The 17,040-nt window shown below is 41.2% G+C and overlaps 1 protein-coding gene across 2 annotated transcripts in view; it reads right to left on the reverse strand.

Moving 5' to 3' along the window:
• The window catches only part of DHX8 (DEAH-box helicase 8), a 271,060-nt gene that overhangs the window by 30,987 nt on the left and 223,033 nt on the right, over positions 1–17,040 (reverse strand). For both annotated transcript variants that reach the window (XM_053699596.1, XM_053699595.1), the window contains exons 19-22: positions 10,705–10,860; positions 9,578–9,715; positions 8,330–8,458; positions 7,866–8,062 (exon numbers count right to left, since the gene is read on the reverse strand). In XM_053699596.1, coding sequence (XP_053555571.1) covers positions 7,866–8,062; positions 8,330–8,458; positions 9,578–9,715; positions 10,705–10,860 — 620 coding nt within the window. The remainder of the gene's footprint in view (positions 1–7,865; positions 8,063–8,329; positions 8,459–9,577; positions 9,716–10,704; positions 10,861–17,040) is intronic.

Here is a 17,040-nt window from a genome sequence, read left to right on the forward strand (position 1 = left end):
CAACACCCTCAATAACACTGACACAGCAGTACAATTCAAAATGACATCTGACAGTGAAAGTGTTAGTTTTTTGGATATGGAGATCTTCAAGGATGGCCCTAAATTAGGGACCACTCTGTACAAGAAGTCGACAGATCGCAACTCCATTCTCAGAGCCACAGTTGTTGTCACCCACCCACATTGTTCCAAGGTATTGTTAAATCACAGATGGTCAGAACCATCCGTAACAACACACAGCAAAACTGGGGGGGGGGGGGTCTCCCAATTGGAAGAGACTAGGAGAAAATTTCTTCAGAGAGGATACAAACAGAATAATGTGGGACCAATCCTTGAAATGGTACAGCAATACACTCAGGATGAGTTGATCAGCAAAGAGATCAACAAGATGATCATGGTGACTACCTATACTCCAGATACCATCAATACTGGTAGGATTTTAAGAAGACATTGGCCGATCATGTCATCGGACCCCAAGCTTCGATTCACTAAAGAACTTACCCCCATGGTGGGTTATAAAAGGAGCACCAATCTTTGCGAGCTGTTGGTAAGCAGGGATCCCAAACAGTGCTATCAGTGTAACCAGAAGGTCAACATCAAGGGAAGCTACCGTTGTGTGGGTTGTATGACATGTAATGGACTTATCTCAACAAAGAAATTCCATCATCCTCACACGAATAAAGTGTACACTATCAGACATTCAATCACCTGTACCACCACATATGTGGTCTACTTGATTATGTGTCCTTGCTCGAAGTTCTATGTGGGTAAGATGAAGGGTACCCTGAGAGAACGCATGGCCAACCATAGACTGGCTATATGCCAGGCGCTGATAAAGGGCTCGTCAGATCAACCTGTGGCACGGCACTGTGCAGAACAGAGACACTCTGTGGCATCAATCAGATATACCCTGATAGACCATGTGCTAAAACCTGATCGAGGTGGAGATCGGGATAAAACCCTACTGTAGAGAGAGGCCCAGTGGATCTACAGACTGGGAACAATTGCCCCAGGTGGATTAAATTCGGTACCAGTCTTCAAGGGGTTAATCTGACACGAACCTAGGGTGCAGATATGTAGCATGGTACGATGTGTCCCTGATGGGCTGATGGCACCGTGGGGTGCTACCCGCGCAGTCGGGCTATCGCATGGGAACCCTGATCCAGCGGAGGGGATCCGAGCATGGGGTACCCCTCTTACCTACTAGATGAAGTCACCCAGTAATACAGAGAAAAAAAAACATATGACCTGAAATCTGGGAGGTACACATGGGAAGGATCTACATACACACATATCTGATTATGCCCATCCATGGACAGACAGTATTGGAGCGAAAGATGTGCCACTAGTAAATGAATAACAGAGTTTGATTGAAGATGAATGGTCCATAAGAGGAGATGCATTGCTATCTGCTTGTTTATGTGTTTTTATGTTTATTATTATTTTTTCACTTATAGATTAAGATGTAGTTATAATATTCTAGCGCCAATAATCTGGTTTTTATATCAGGGAAAACCGGATCTATAAATCCAGGGGATATATATATATATATATATATATATATATATATATATATATATATATATATGGGTGTAAAGAAATGGTGCTGCACCTTAATAGAGTTAGTTAAATTTTAATATGGCTATATGAGTATAGAGTGACAATGCTAGAAATTGTACATAAAACCCATGTCTAGCTTTGTATACTTTAAGTAGCCACACCATCACTGTGTATATCCACCATTTACCCAATAGGGGGAGCTCACAATTTTTGTTCAATATGTGACAGGAATAGATTCTGACCAATTTGTTAGTTGCACACGGAGAAACCGGAAGTGATGTTATTACAACTTCCGGTTTGACGATTTTGTGAAATCCAAGTTGCAATGAGGTGGATGTCCTTGTTGGTACAATGGATATGTGTTGTGAATATGTTTCACTTGATTTATATAAACAATATACACATTGGGGAATTATTTGTTTATAAGATGTACCTGGCGAAACCGGAAGTGGAGAATCGTTGCACTTCCGGTCTGAGATTGATTGAAACGCAGAGATGCGTTCCAAGAACACTGTTTGGCTCAAATTTGGTTTGGAGTGGGAGGTATGTGTTTGCTGTGTTGTATATAATGTGCTATTGTTAACACATTTGTTCACTGTTTTTTGATCTGAGGAAAGGGACTTGAGTTCCCTGAAATGTCATCCATTAAAGCTGACTTTCTTTTATGCAAATCCTGAGAATGCAGTATTTGTTGGAACCATTTATTGGCTATCACCCAGGTAGCTGCACCTGATGGGAGGATTCGTTCTAGCTGGATTTTATAAAATCATATATATAGGTATAGATATATACAGATATATACAGGGAGTGCAGAATTATTAGGCAAATGAGTATTTTGACCACATCATCCTCTTTATGCATGTTGTCTTACTCCAAGCTGTATAGGCTCGAAAGCCTACTACCAATTAAGCATATTAGGTGATGTGCATCTCTGTAATGAGAAGGGGTGTGGTCTAATGACATCAACACCCTATATCAGGTGTGCATAATTATTAGGCAACTTCCTTTCCTTTGGCAAAATGGGTCAAAAGAAGGACTTGACAGGCTCAGAAAAGTAAAAAATAGTGAGATATCTTGCAGAGGGATGCAGCACTCTTAAAATTGCAAAGCTTCTGAAGCGTGATCATCGAACAATCAAGCGTTTCATTCAAAATAGTCAACAAGGTCGCAAGAAGCGTGTGGAAAACCCAAGGCGCAAAATAACTGCCCATGAACTGAGAAAAGTCAAGCGTGCAGCTGCCAAGATGCCACTTGCCACCAGTTTGGCCATATTTCAGAGCTGCAACGTCACTGGAGTGCCCAAAAGCACAAGGTGTGCAATACTCAGAGACATGGCCAAGGTAAGAAAGGCTGAAAGACGACCACCACTGAACAAGACACACAAGCTGAAACGTCAAGACTGGGCCAAGAAATATCTCAAGACTGATTTTTCTAAGGTTTTATGGACTGATGAAATGAGAGTGAGTCTTGATGGGCCAGATGGATGGGCCCGTGGCTGGATTGGTAAAGGGCAGAGAGCTCCAGTCCGACTCATACGCCAGCAAGGTGAAGGTGGAGTACTGGTTTGGGCTGGTATCATCAAAGATGAGCTTGTGGGGCCTTTTCGGGTTGAGGATGGAGTCAAGCTCAACTCCCAGTCCTACTGCCAGTTTCTGGAAGACACCTTCTTCAAGCAGTGGTACAGGAAGAAGTCTGCATCCTTCAAGAAAAACATGATTTTCATGCAGGACAATGCTCCATCACACGCGTCCAAGTACTCCACAGCGTGGCTGGCAAGAAAGGGTATAAAAGAAGAAAATATAATGACATGGCCTCCTTGTTCACCTGATCTGAACCCCATTGAGAACCTGTGGTCCATCATCAAATGTGAGATTTACAAGGAGGGAAAACAGTACACTTCTCTGAACAGTGTCTGGGAGGCTGTGGTTGCTGCTGCACGCAATGTTGATGGTGAACAGATCAAAACACTGACAGAATCCATGGATGGCAGGCTTTTGAGTGTCCTTGCAAAGAAAGGTGGCTATATTGGTCACTGATTTGTTTTTGTTTTGTTTTTGAATGTCAGAAATGTATATTTGTGAATGTTGAGATGTTATATTGGTTTCACTGGTAAAAATAAATAATTGAAATGGGTATATATTTGTTTTTTGTTAAGTTGCCTAATAATTAAGCACAGTAATAGTCACCTGCACACACAGATATCCCCCTAAAATAGCTATAACTAAAAACAAACTAAAAACTACTTCCAAAACTATTCAGCTTTGATATTAATGAGTTTTTTGGGTTCATTGAGAACATGGTTGTTGTTCAATAATAAAATTAATCCTCAAAAATACAACTTGCCTAATAATTCTGCACTCCCTGTATATATATATATATATATATACACACACATACATACACATACATATACTTTTTCCAAGTGGATTAGGCACGCCAAACGAGTAAGTTGTACAAATGAGTCCTACTATGTATTCATATTTCAGAGAAAACGACTCAGTGTTTTTTTAAATACACTTACTTTATTGCATGGTGGGTTACATCCAAAACTTTTCAGCCCACACTTTATTGAATGGTGGGTTACATCCAACTTTTCAGCCCCTTTCTCAAGTGTGGGCTGAAGCGTTGGATATAACCCACCATACAATAAAGTAACAGTGTATTTAAAAATAACAAATTATGCTTACCTGATAATTTTCTTTTCTTCTGACGGGAAGAGTCCACAGCTGCATTCATTACTTTTGGGAATTTAGAACTTGGCCACCAGGAGGAGGCAAAGACACCCAAGCCAAAGGCTTAAATACCTCCCCCACTTCCCTCATCCCCCAGTCATTCTGCCAAGGGAACAAGGAACAGTAGGAGAAATATCAGGGTGAAAAAGGTGCCAGAAGAATAAAAACTAAAATACGTCCGCCACATAGATAAAATGGGAGCGGGAAGCTGTGGACTCTTCCGGTCAGAAGAAAAGAAAATTATCAGGTAAGCATAATTTAAGTTTTTCTTCTTAAAACGGGAAGAGTCCACAGCTGCATTCATTACTTTTGGGAAAACAATACCCAAGCTATAGAGGACACTGAATGCAAACAAAGGGCAGGTACAGAAGACGGCCCCTTCGAAGGGGACCACAGCCTGAAATTACCCAACACCCAATAAAAAACTAGAAACAAAAGGGGTAAAAACCTGAAAGGACCAAGTAACTGCAACATCAGTTAAACAACAGGCAAGGCCGTGCTAGAGATCACTCCAAATCCCTAAATTCCACGGAGCACAAAGGCCTCTGAGGAGCCAAGTCCCACAGGCTCCCGGATCACACAAATTAACCCCATCCGAAGGACGAGAACCTCGACCTACCCCCGAGGGGGAGAACTGAGGACCAAGAAAAGATCCAAAAGGATCACCAAATAAAGTTAAGAAAAAAAAAACACGTTTGCTACAAGACAACCGCTTAGGGAAATGAACTCCCTAGAGAATAAGGATCCTCTCCCTTCCCCAGAGTGTAACTCCACACCTATGAGAGAGCGATCACAAGGAAGAACAAAAACCTATCCTCAGATCCTCCGACACAACACAAAATGCAACCTATGGGAGGAAGAACAAAAACCTATCCTCAGATCCTCCGACACAACACAAAATGCAACCTATGGTGCTAAAAGGAAGCCCTACCAGAATCCAGCCCCCATGACATCTTGAGCGCAAGAAAGGGAAGAAACCCCTCGGAAACGAGAAGATACTGTACTATCTGCCAAACGCTGCCAAAATCTCCTCAAAGGAGGGCAAACGCAAGGAAATCGCTTCCCCAGCCATCAGCATGGAGAAAAGGTAAAAACCCAATTGAGAAGAGACCATTCGGCCATCACCGCCAGCTCGGTTGAGACAACAACCACGAGCCCACATCAAAAGGTGCAATACCCCCTGAGAGACAGCAAAACTAACCTACAGGCAGTTATTCAAATATTATTGAAGATCTGAGAGTTTTCAACCAGCACCTGAAGGTGAATTTGAACACTGGACCTTCCGCTTGCAAGCCCAGTGAGCTAGCCACTAAGTCACAACATAGCATGAATGACAACCAATCCCCCTGAAGGGACAAGCGGATGTTCCAACCGAAGGATTGAAACTGAATCGCCCAGGACCAAATCCAGAAATCCGGACCCCGAAATCTCAGACAAGAGACATAGACATAGCCATAAGCCAGACACCCAGAACCCAGGACCGGCCGATGTTCTAATCCCCTGAGAAACCATCAAGTGCCTCATATGGAGGATTGCACTCTAGGTAGTGCATCCAACGTCCTAATGTCCTTGGACATTGGACACTCGCCAGAGGATAAGACCAAGAGCCTAGAAGACATCTCGACAGGCCTAAGAGATGGCAACCAGCACCCGGAAGTGGATATAAACTCAGGACCCTCTACTTGCAAGCCTAAAGAGATAGATTTCCTAGAGGATCGAAAGGCAACACCCCAAGGTCTGAAGACCACAGGGTTTACAATGAACAGGCTCCAAACAAGCTCTCTCCAAAGATCCTTACAGGACCAGCCTCCTGGGAAACCCTGTACAGCACAAGGAATAACGATGGGAGCCCCATCACTACTGGCAGACAAGCTGACCAGGGGCGAATACCGCGAAAAAGGGGAATAACCCCAAACCCCTGTGCTCCTAATTATGAGAGTGTGCACGATACTTGAAAGGAAAAGGAAGAAGGACATACCCGAACTTCCAGACACAGATGACCCGACCGCCCAAGAAGGGAAAAACCAGCCCCAGCAACCTGAGAGGTACCTGCGACTAGGCCACAAGAAACAGACCTCCAGAAAATACCAAGAGTGAAACGAAAATTGCCATTCAATCTGGTACCCCAGATGTCCAGAGGTCATCCAAACCTCCAGACCATGGGAATGGAGAACTTGGTTCTGAGGCCAAAGGACCTCCTGAACCCATGATGAAGCCTTAGCAAGGTTCGATCCCGGAACCCCCTCGACAGTAGGAACGGTAAGAGGACCGTATACAATCCCTCTGACACTCCGTCCACCGAGGAACGGGTTGACGTGTAAGATCTAGTAATGGAAGGCAACAAGAAAAAAAAAGTTACACTTAACCAAAGAAAACGACTCGGCACCCGACAGGATAACCAGCACACCTGCACCACGTGGGTGACATGAACCATTAGGAATAGCAGCTAACGCTCGACCAGTACCCGCCTGGTACAAGAACGTTCCAGACTGTCCAAGGTCCAGGAAATCGAAACGCCCGAAGGGAACGATAACATAAACCCAAGGAGAATGGGCACGCTAACAGGACCAGCCGATCAGAGGCCCCAATCTTGCAAGCTCAGAACTGGAACAGATACTTAAAAGAAAATAAAAAACGGAGACGTCAAGGAGATTGGCTCCATCGCCATACGTCTAACCTCCAGCACCGCCAAAACATGCCTTAGTAGTAACACGAAGACGTGCCAGTCTATAACGGAAGGCAAATTTTTCCCCTGCCGGATCGATGGACGACCCCGGCCCGAGGGAGGGGCCCATGAAGCCTCAGAGGCCATCGCTTCCCAGAAGGTCGAACTGACTCAGGCGATCTCACGCTCGACGGACCCTGGTTGACTAAACACAGACAGAATCATAAAACACTTCTCTAGGGAGATATAAATGCGCCAGCACCATAGATATGGCCATGCGGAACCTTCAAGTGTGACAGATAGTAGCATCGCTTCTGACAAGGACTTGAGTGAATAAAGGCAGGCAGCGAAACTCGTCACGCTGATTGCCCAGGAGCTGTTAACATGAGTTGGGATGGTTTCGCAGAGACGACACTCCCTGCATCTCCAGACTCTAACTTTCATCCATGCTCTCACTGAGAGAGAACTAGTTAAAACTCCAGTCCCATTTCGAAGGGTACTACCCTCCATAAGAGACTATCTTCAATCTTCTGACACTTCTCTGCCAACCTCGTGTGACGAAAGGCAAAGAATGACTGGGGGATGTGGGAAGAGGGGGAGGTATTTAAGCCTTTGGCTGGGGTGTCTTTGCCTCCTCCTGGTGGCCAGGCTCTGAATTCTAAAAAGTAATGAATGCAGCTGTGGACTCTTACCGTTTAAGAAGAAAACACTGAGTCTTCTTCTTTGAAATATATATATATTCAATCCAAAGCACAAATGAATTGCATAATTTAACATAAATGTATTTAATGATAATTTGTGCAATAAAAATTAAACATTTTAATAAGTAGCAAAGTTTAGCTTAAACTTTTAGCCGGGTGGTACAATATAATAAAAAAAAATATACACACACACACTATATATATACTCACCTGTCCATAATGCCCAACATCTGTTTGCGGATATCCTGAGCACGCCTAAGAGAGCGAGCTTGGATAAAATTTTCATAGCACCAAGGGTTGGAAAACTTATTGTTTTTCCAGGAGTTATATACAGCCAGGAGCGTCAGGTGATCTCCCTCAGTCTGGTGGAACTTTGCTTTTTTTTGGTCTGCAAGAGCTTGCTTGTCCTTCAAAATAAACATCAAGTCTTAATTTGCCATGCTATGAAAAATCATTTTTACACTTAAATATAAAAAACATATACTTATATAATTCAATATGCTATTTCTCTTGCAAATGTAACGAACATGACCAAAATAAGCTCTTTGGTATTTTGACTACAGAAACACAACATCAGAGCTCCAGTGACAGGGTAATGCACATTGGATTATATAGAGACTGTTGTGATATTTCACATTCACATTGTGCAGCAATATGAAGCTATGGGATCTTACCTTGGGCCTGTAGAATACATTCTGGACAGACAGCATAGAAACAATGGTTAACATTTCCTCACTGCAGCCAAGGTGAACTGACATGATCAGCATTTTACACAGCATGGGCTCCAGTGGAAATTCTGCCATCTGTAAATAGGCAAACGTGAGAAAAAATGTTTTAATAATTATGCTAAATAAAATGTTAATTCTTATTTCAACCAAAGTAATGCTTTACATTGCTGGAGATTAAATCTCCTTTCCACCTGCCTTAAATTGTGACCATCTCTGTATATGGGCCTTGAATATATTTATATAAAGTAATAATATCACCTCTTAAGTGCATTTTTCTAGAAAAAGAAGACCCCAGTTTGGATAATGTCTCCTCATAGCTTAAATTCTCCATTCCCATTATTAGTTTTTGAGTCCCTTCTCTGAACTTTCTCTAAGACTGCAATGTCTTTTTTTAGAGATTGACCCCAGAACTGCAATCTATATTCAAGGTGAAGGCTTACCAGGGATTTATATAGGGACAGAATGAGGCTTTCTTCCCTTGCATCTATGCCTCTTTTAATACATACAGTTCTAGTATCTTATTAGCCTTAGACGCCACTGCCCTGCATTGTGTACCCATCTTTAGCTGGTTATCTAAAAGTACTCCAAAATCACTTTTCTCCTTTGTCAGTAGCCTCTTTTAAATAATAGGTCACTTGCATATTGTTACTTCCAAAATGTAGAACCTTTCATTTTCCAGTATTAAATCTCATTTTCCATTTACCTGCCCATTCTTCTAATTTTTGTAGATCCCCTTGTAAACAATTGCATCCTGCACTAACCCTATAACCTTACACAACTTTGTATCATCTGCAAAATAGAGATGTTATTTAATCCGTGCACCAAGTCATTAATAAAAATATTAAAAAGAACAGGGTCCAGTACTGATCCCTAGGGGACTCCACTGATGACCTTTGTCCAATCTGAGTATGATTCATTTGCAGCTACTCACTGCTCCCTGTCTTTTATACAGTTATTTATCCACAATCTAACATTTTTAGCTATTCCCAGTCAATTCATACACAGTGCCAATCCTTTGCAAAACCCAAGTAAATCACATCAACTGATTCCCCTTTATCTATATTTTTACTTATTTCCTCTGACAATCTAATTAGATTAGTTTGACATGATCTATTTATATTTATATGTATGTATACAAATGTGGAAAGAGCAGATAATATTCTTTGGAAAGTCTATGCTATAGTTATTCCTTACCCTACGCCCCAAACGGGTGAGCAGACCTTCATCATCCAGTGCCCCAAGGGTATAAAGCTGCTCCATGGCAGTGATCAAGGTTTCCATTGGAGGAGCATCCATAAAATCAAAGGAAAGTAAATCATTGATCCCCATGGCCTAAAAAAATCAAAAGAAAGTCAATTACGGTTCTACTTGGCATGCAATTATGTTCATTCAAAAGAAATGAGTTGAACAAAAACACTGCAATCTAGCACATAACAAACTTGGATTAGTTATAGTGAGATAATTTTAGCAACCTTTCCCAAAATCCAATGTTTTCTAACATTTACATACATACTGGACATTCAGTACTGGGTTTATATTTAGCAGTGAATTTGGTTATGATGAAATAAAAAGCCTGCAAAATAATGGTGCATAAAAGATGAGTGAAATTATCTCAATAAAACACACCTATTGGCTATAATGGAGAGTACAATTTTTTGTGTTCAAATCCACAGATTATAAAGAAAACTCTGCTCCAATTATGACTTTGTTGTGTATTAAATAAAAATAAACAACTGCCTGATCTTTAAACATAAATACATACTGAGTGAGTGAGACCCCTAGAAAGCAAATTTAGCAAACAAACATGACCAGAATATGTTATGTTTATTTAAACCACATAACTGTGTTGTCAGTGATAAAGCACAATGCTTTAAAATGTTTATAGCAGCATAAAGTTTAAATCTAAAATGTGCTACAATTCATATGTGATTGCAATAATATTGGAAAATAAATAAATGACTACCTGATCAAACACAACATTTTCCCTAATAAATCTTTTTTTACTTCACATTTTTCACTCTTTCTCCACCAGTCTCCTAAATTACATCAGCTTATCTCCTCTTCTTACTCCTTCAACAACAGTTCTTATACTGTCTGCTGGCAGATCAGGGAGACCATTCTATGGCTCATAATTAGGATTTATCATAAAAACTTAAACATGGCAGCCTCTCAGTCAGTCTCAGAAAACTCTATAGGTTCAGAGCACAGGTTGAGGACTGTTAGTCCAGGGCACTATACAAGTTTGAAGAAAGCACTTTGTTCTGATTCTCTATATTTGTTGCTATAGCAAAGACTAAACATATAGTATAGTGTTTCCCAACCTTCAGTGACAGGACTGTACTGGCCAGGTTAGTTCTCTGGATTTCAGGTACATTGGTGGTGAGCATCTCATCACGGTAGGCACGCTCAGTGTAAAGCCGGTAACACTTTCCTGGGCCTGTCCTTCCAGCTCTACCTGCTCTTTGTTTGGCTTGTGCCTGCCGAGAGAAAACATTTAAAACTGTAAAAACTTAGAGAACTTAAAGGCTGGTAAGTAAAAAGAGAAGTCTGTAAAGAAGTGGTTTTAGAATTATATATGTTGTAATTTTCTAAACCCAGAAACAGAATCTGACAAGCGTTAAAGCTTATTTCCTAGAGCAAGGATGGCCAACTGGAGGCCCAAGGGCCTCATGCAATCCTCTGGATTATCTATGCATCCCTTGGGAAAAAGCAAACCTAAGAATGTGTGCCATAGTGTTTGCTTTTTTGAGGGGCCACAAAAACCAAAAACATTCACTGTTTAAATTTTTAATGGTCATAACTTTATATGCAGCCCCTAAGGCTTCAAAAATATCGACCTGCGTCCCCTAAGTGCAACTAAGCACCAGCAGCACCCACCTTGAAAACTAATAGCGTTTCTAAATACACCTTTCATATGAGAAATTATTTACACCACTAGAAAGACCATAGAAAACAAAATCTACTTCTGGTACATGAAAACCAAAGCAAAAAAAATAAAGTGCTCGGTGCATTTAAAGAACAATGTTTATTGGATGGGACTTAAAGTCCTTCAAGTAAATACATGTAGGAAGCAGTATTCTCCCCAAGACCTATTTAATAGGCACACCAACAAGCTGATTTTACTGACCCTTCAGCTCACGTTTAAGCCAATATTCAGATAAAATTAGCTTATATTACATTTTTTCAAAGTTTGTTGTAGAAATTATCATTACATTAATTTATGTTAAATAATCCAATAAATTTGTGACTTTGAAAGCTTAAGTAACATTTTTTTGTTATAATATGTTATAATATTGCAGTGTATTACAATGCCCTCTCCTGGCTACTTTATAATGCTACCTGGCTGAGGAAGGATTATTGTAACGCTAGCTCAAGAGTGTAGCAAAATTGAATGATTTGTAATTTTTTTACAAAGTGCAAACAAAATTTACTGCACTTTTTTTTTTTATCTTCTCTGAAAAATATAACCTATTTAAAAAAAAATGTTTAGGCAGTTATAAACATTTTGTACTTCCCTTAAAAGGGACATTATAATTTTCTTTGTCCAATCTAAAAAAAAGAGGGCATTTAAGAATGTATTACAATTTAGTTTAGAAAAAAAATCATGTTCCTATAAGCCAACATTATTTTTTCAAGATTGCAGATCCAGCAGAGTTGTGGTAGCTACTCATAGTATACTGGTCGTGAGTTTTGGTAAAAAGTACATAGTTCATACTAGTTTCATTTTATACTACTCTTTGATAACTACTTTTTTTTCGTGGTTGCAAACTAAAATAATATATTTTGTTTTCTTCTACTAAGAAAAGAATAAAAAAACAGCTTGGCTAGAAAAAAAATGCTGCTTTTTTTAACATCCAACAGTATCTGGACAGAAAATCCCTATTAGTCACAATAAAATTAATGTCTGAGCTTGCAACAACCCTAACTAGAACACTGGCAAATATTCAAGATGAGAAGTACAGTACAGAAGTCAAACAAAAACAAAATTTATGCTTACCTGATAAATGTATTTATTGACATGATGAGTCCACGTATCATCTAATTACTATTGGAAATATCACTCCTGCCCAGCTGGAGGCGGCAAAGAGCACCACAGCAAAGCTGTTAAATATCACCTCCCTTCCTTCCCACCCCAGTAATTCGACCGAAGTAAAAGGAAAGAAAAGAAGCAACTAGGTGCAGAGGTGCCTGAGGTTAACAACATAACAAAAGAAACCTGTCTAAAAAAAACAGGGCGGGCCGTTGACTCACCGTGTCAATAAAGAAATCAATTTATCAGGTAAGCATAAATTTAGTTTTCTTTCTAATGACACGGTGAGTCCACGGATCATCTAATTACTATTGGGAATCAATAACCAACCTAGAGGACACAGATAAGGGAGGGACAAGACGTGGAACCTAAACAGAAGGCACCACTGCTTTAAGAACCTTTCTCCCAAAGGAAGTCTCAGCCAAGGCAAAAGTGTCAAATTTATAGAATTTTGAAAAACTGTGTAGAGGACCAAGTTGCAGCCTTGCAAATTTGTTCCACAGAAGTTTCATTTTTGAATGCCCAGGAAGAGGAAACCGCCCTCGTAGAATGAGCCGTAACTCTCAGGAGGATGCTGTCCAGCAGTTTCATAGGCAAACTGAATGATACTCTTCAGCCACAAAGAAAGGAGGACAAGCCGTAGCTTTCTGTCCCTTACGTTTCCCAGAGAATACCACAAACAGAGCAGAAGACAGACGAAAATCCTTAGTCGCCAGCAAATAGAATTTTAATGCACGTACCATGTCCAGATTGTGCAGAAGCCGTTCCTTCTGAGAAGTAGGATAAGGACACAAGGAAGGAACATCAATCTCCTGATTAATGTTCTGATCTGAAACTACTTTAGGGAGAAACCCTAACTTAGAACGCAAAACTACCTTATCCAAATGAAAAATAAGGTAAGGAGATTCAAACTGTAATGTCGAGAGCTCTGACACTCTACGAGCAGATGAGATAGCAACAAGAAACAAAACTTTCCAAGATAACAACTTAATATCTAAGGAATGCATAGGCTCAAATGGAGCCCATTGAAGAACCTTAAGCACTAAATTAAGACTCCAGGGAGGGGTAACTGGCTTGAACACAGGTCTGATCCTGACCAAGGCCTGACAAAACAATTGCACGTCTAGGAAGTCCGCCAGACATTTATGCAACAAAATAGACAAAGCAGATATTTGCCCCTTTAGGGAACTTGCTGATACACCCTTCTCCAAAACTTATTGGAGAAAGGACAGAATTCTAGGAATCCTAACTCTACTCCAAGAGTAGCCCTTGGATTCACACCAAAATAGATATTTACGCCATATCTTGTGGTAAATCTTTCTAGTCACAGGCTTACTAGCCTGAATCATGGTCTCAATGACCGATTCCAAAAACCCACGCTTGGATAAAATTAAGTGTTCAATCTCCAAGCAGTCAGCTTCAGAGAAACTAGATTTGGGTAAAGGAAGGGCCCTTGAAGTAGAAGGTCCTTTCTCAACGGAAGTCTCCAAGGTGGAAGGGATGACATGTCCACCACGTCTGCATACCAAATCCTGCGAGGCCACACCGGTGCAATGAGGATCACCGACGCCCTCTCCTGCTTGATTCGATCAATGACCAGAGGTAGAAGAGCGAACGGAGGAAAGGAGTATGTGAGACTGAAATTCCAAGGTACCACCAGGGCGTCTATTAGTACAGCCTGAGGGTCCCTTGACATCAACCCGTACCTCGGGAGCTTGGCATTCTGCCGAGATGCCATGAGATCCAATTTCGGCTGACCCCATTTGAGAATCAGGCTGGAAAATACTTCTAGATGGAGTTCCCACTCCCCCGGGTGAAAGGTCTGCCTGCTCAGGAAGTCCGCCTCCCAGTTGTCCACTCCTGGGATGTGAATCGCCGACAGACAGCAATTGTGGGTCTCTGCCCACTGAATAATCTTGGTTACCCCTGTCATGGCCAAGGAACTCCGCATTCCTCCCTGATGGTTGATGTAAGCCACTGAAATTATATTGTCCGACCGGACTAACGCCCCTTTTGTTTATTTCTCTTATCCTGAGGGAGGAAATGGCCCTTTCCTCCCGTATTTCCCTTGTAAGGAATCGCCAAAAGTTTAGACTTAGATGACACATCCGCAGACCAAGATTTTAACCATAAAGCTCTGTGGGCCAGAACATCTTAGCTCCGAGCTTAATAACCTGAAAGGAAGCATCCGTGATAAAGTAGTTGGCCAATATAAGGGCCTTTATGCTATCCTGGATTTCATCGAGGGCAGTGCCTGTCCGAATAGAATCGGACAACGCATCAAACCAGTATGCTGCCGCGCTAGTGACAGTAGCAATACAAACCGCAGGTTGCCATTGTAAACCCTGGTGTACATACATTTTCTTAAGTAACCCCTCCAACTTCTTATCCATAGGATCCTTAAAAGAACAACTATCCTCTATGGGAATAGTAGTTCTCTTGGCTAGCGTAGAAATTGCCCCTTCCACCTTGGTACCGTCTGCCAAGACTCCTTGATGGAATCTGCTATAGGAAACATCTTTTTAAATATAGAGAATGGAGAAAAAGGGATACCCGGTCTCTCCCATTGCTTAGCAATAATCTCTGTAGCTCGATCTGGTACAGGAAAAACTTCCACCATGGAAGGTACATCAAAATATTTGTTTAGCTTACTGGATTTTTTACGATTGACAACGACCGTGGTGTCGCTGTCGTCCAGTGTAGCTAAAACCTCCTTGAGTAACAGACGGAGGTGTGCTAGCTAAAACCTGAAGGATACAACTTCAGTATCAGCAGGAGGAATTACTGTCTGAGTCTGAGATTTCACCCTCAGATGCTACCAAAGTATCCTCCTCCTCAGGCTTCTGAGAGGGGGCATTTGAAATAGCAACAACTGTGTCCTAACCTCACTTACTGATTGTTTACTTTTCCTCTTGCGCTTTCCCTGCAGCATGGGAAAAGCAGACAATGCATCAGATACCGCAGAGGACATGAGACTAGCGATATCTTGCAACGTAACTCCAGGCGGAGTTTGAGAGGAAGTGCAGGGCACTGCATGTGTGGGCGATAAAATTTGGGACACTTGAGGAGAAAGCTGAGGCATATATTGAACATTGTCACTAGACTCCTGAACAACATCCGCATTAGACAATTTTGGCTAAGAAAAAAGTCTATCCCTGTAAATTTAAAGTTCTCTCAATACATGAGGAACAGAAAGGGATAGGTGGTTCCACATTAGCATCAAAACATAAATAACAAGTAACATTTTGCAGGGCCTCTTGGTCCATTCTGACTCACAATGGAACAATTATCAATAAAAAAAACTTAAATTTTAGATAAAAATTAAAAACACAAAAAAAATTACTGTCTCTTTAAATTTTAAAACGTAACTTTTTTATTTTTTGCAGCAAGGAAATAAATAGTGTTACACAAGCATTACTGACAACCTCTACACACTTCAGCTTAGCTTAGCTTTGCTGAGGTACCTACCTGCCCTGCTGACACAGGATAGTATTCCCAGTAGAAGATCCGGAACTCGACTTGCAGCACAATGAAAAGCTGTCCGGTCTAATAACGCAGCATTAAGCCTTTATTATGTGCTTTCCTGACTGAGACTGCTATCTCACATGACCTATTACACCCCTCCAGTCACAGGAAGTGAAGGGGAAAACGGCACGCAACAGCAAATTGCAGCCTCAGTTAGCCCCGTCCATCGTGGGCGTCTAAAAAATTAACCTCCCGGTCGGCATATCTTAAAGTCAACCCGCCGGGAGAAGTGAAAACCACATTAAAAATTAGCCTTATTTAACCTCCTCGGCCCCAGTGCCTGCCATAACGATCCTACCTTCTTTATATGTTCCCCCAAGCATATAGGAGAAATTTGTGTGTCCCAGTATTTAGTGAATAAAGTGCCCAATTTTTCCTGTGTTTCCCAGAAAAAAAAATTAAGTCAGCACTTACCTCATAAATATGCCAGGCAGCAAGGCAGCTCACTAGGTTTGAGAGGTCTTCTCCCTCACATGGGCCTGTGGAAAAAGAGATAAAGACTGAGTAATCTTATTCAGGCTTTTAGTATTAGGTCTTAACTACATGTCCCACAAATTCCCATTGCTTGAAAGCCACCACTGCTCCACTGAAGAGACTGATATGGACTACGGCTACACCCTAGGACAAAGCAGCACAATCTTGCACTACTTAAAAAATAATAAAATCTTGCTTGTAGAATCTTTTCTAACACCTAACTTTACCACTTCCTTGCTCTAACGTAGGCAAAGAGAATGACTGGGGTTGGAGGGAAGGGAGGTGATATCCAACAGCTTTGCTGTGGTGCTCTTTGCCGCCTCCTGTTGGGCAGAAGTGATATTCCCAATAGTAATTAGATGATCCGTGGACTCATCGTGTCATAAGAAAGAAAACTAGACATTACTTTTTCTCTTGACAAAACAATGTTCTGCAGGAACCATATAAGTACATATCTTCAAAATGAACTGTTACTAGATTAGTCTGCAAAGGTATCATACAGATTACTGTTAACAGTGACTGAAGATCTAACAAACATTACCACAAGTTTCTACATCTATCATTTGCAGTAAAAAACACAATTTCCTTTCTTAACATTTGTAAATAAGAGTGCATGTACTGAGAAGTA

Source organism: Bombina bombina, chromosome 1, assembly GCF_027579735.1.
Source record: "Bombina bombina isolate aBomBom1 chromosome 1, aBomBom1.pri, whole genome shotgun sequence".
NCBI lineage: Eukaryota > Metazoa > Chordata > Amphibia > Anura > Bombinatoridae > Bombina > Bombina bombina.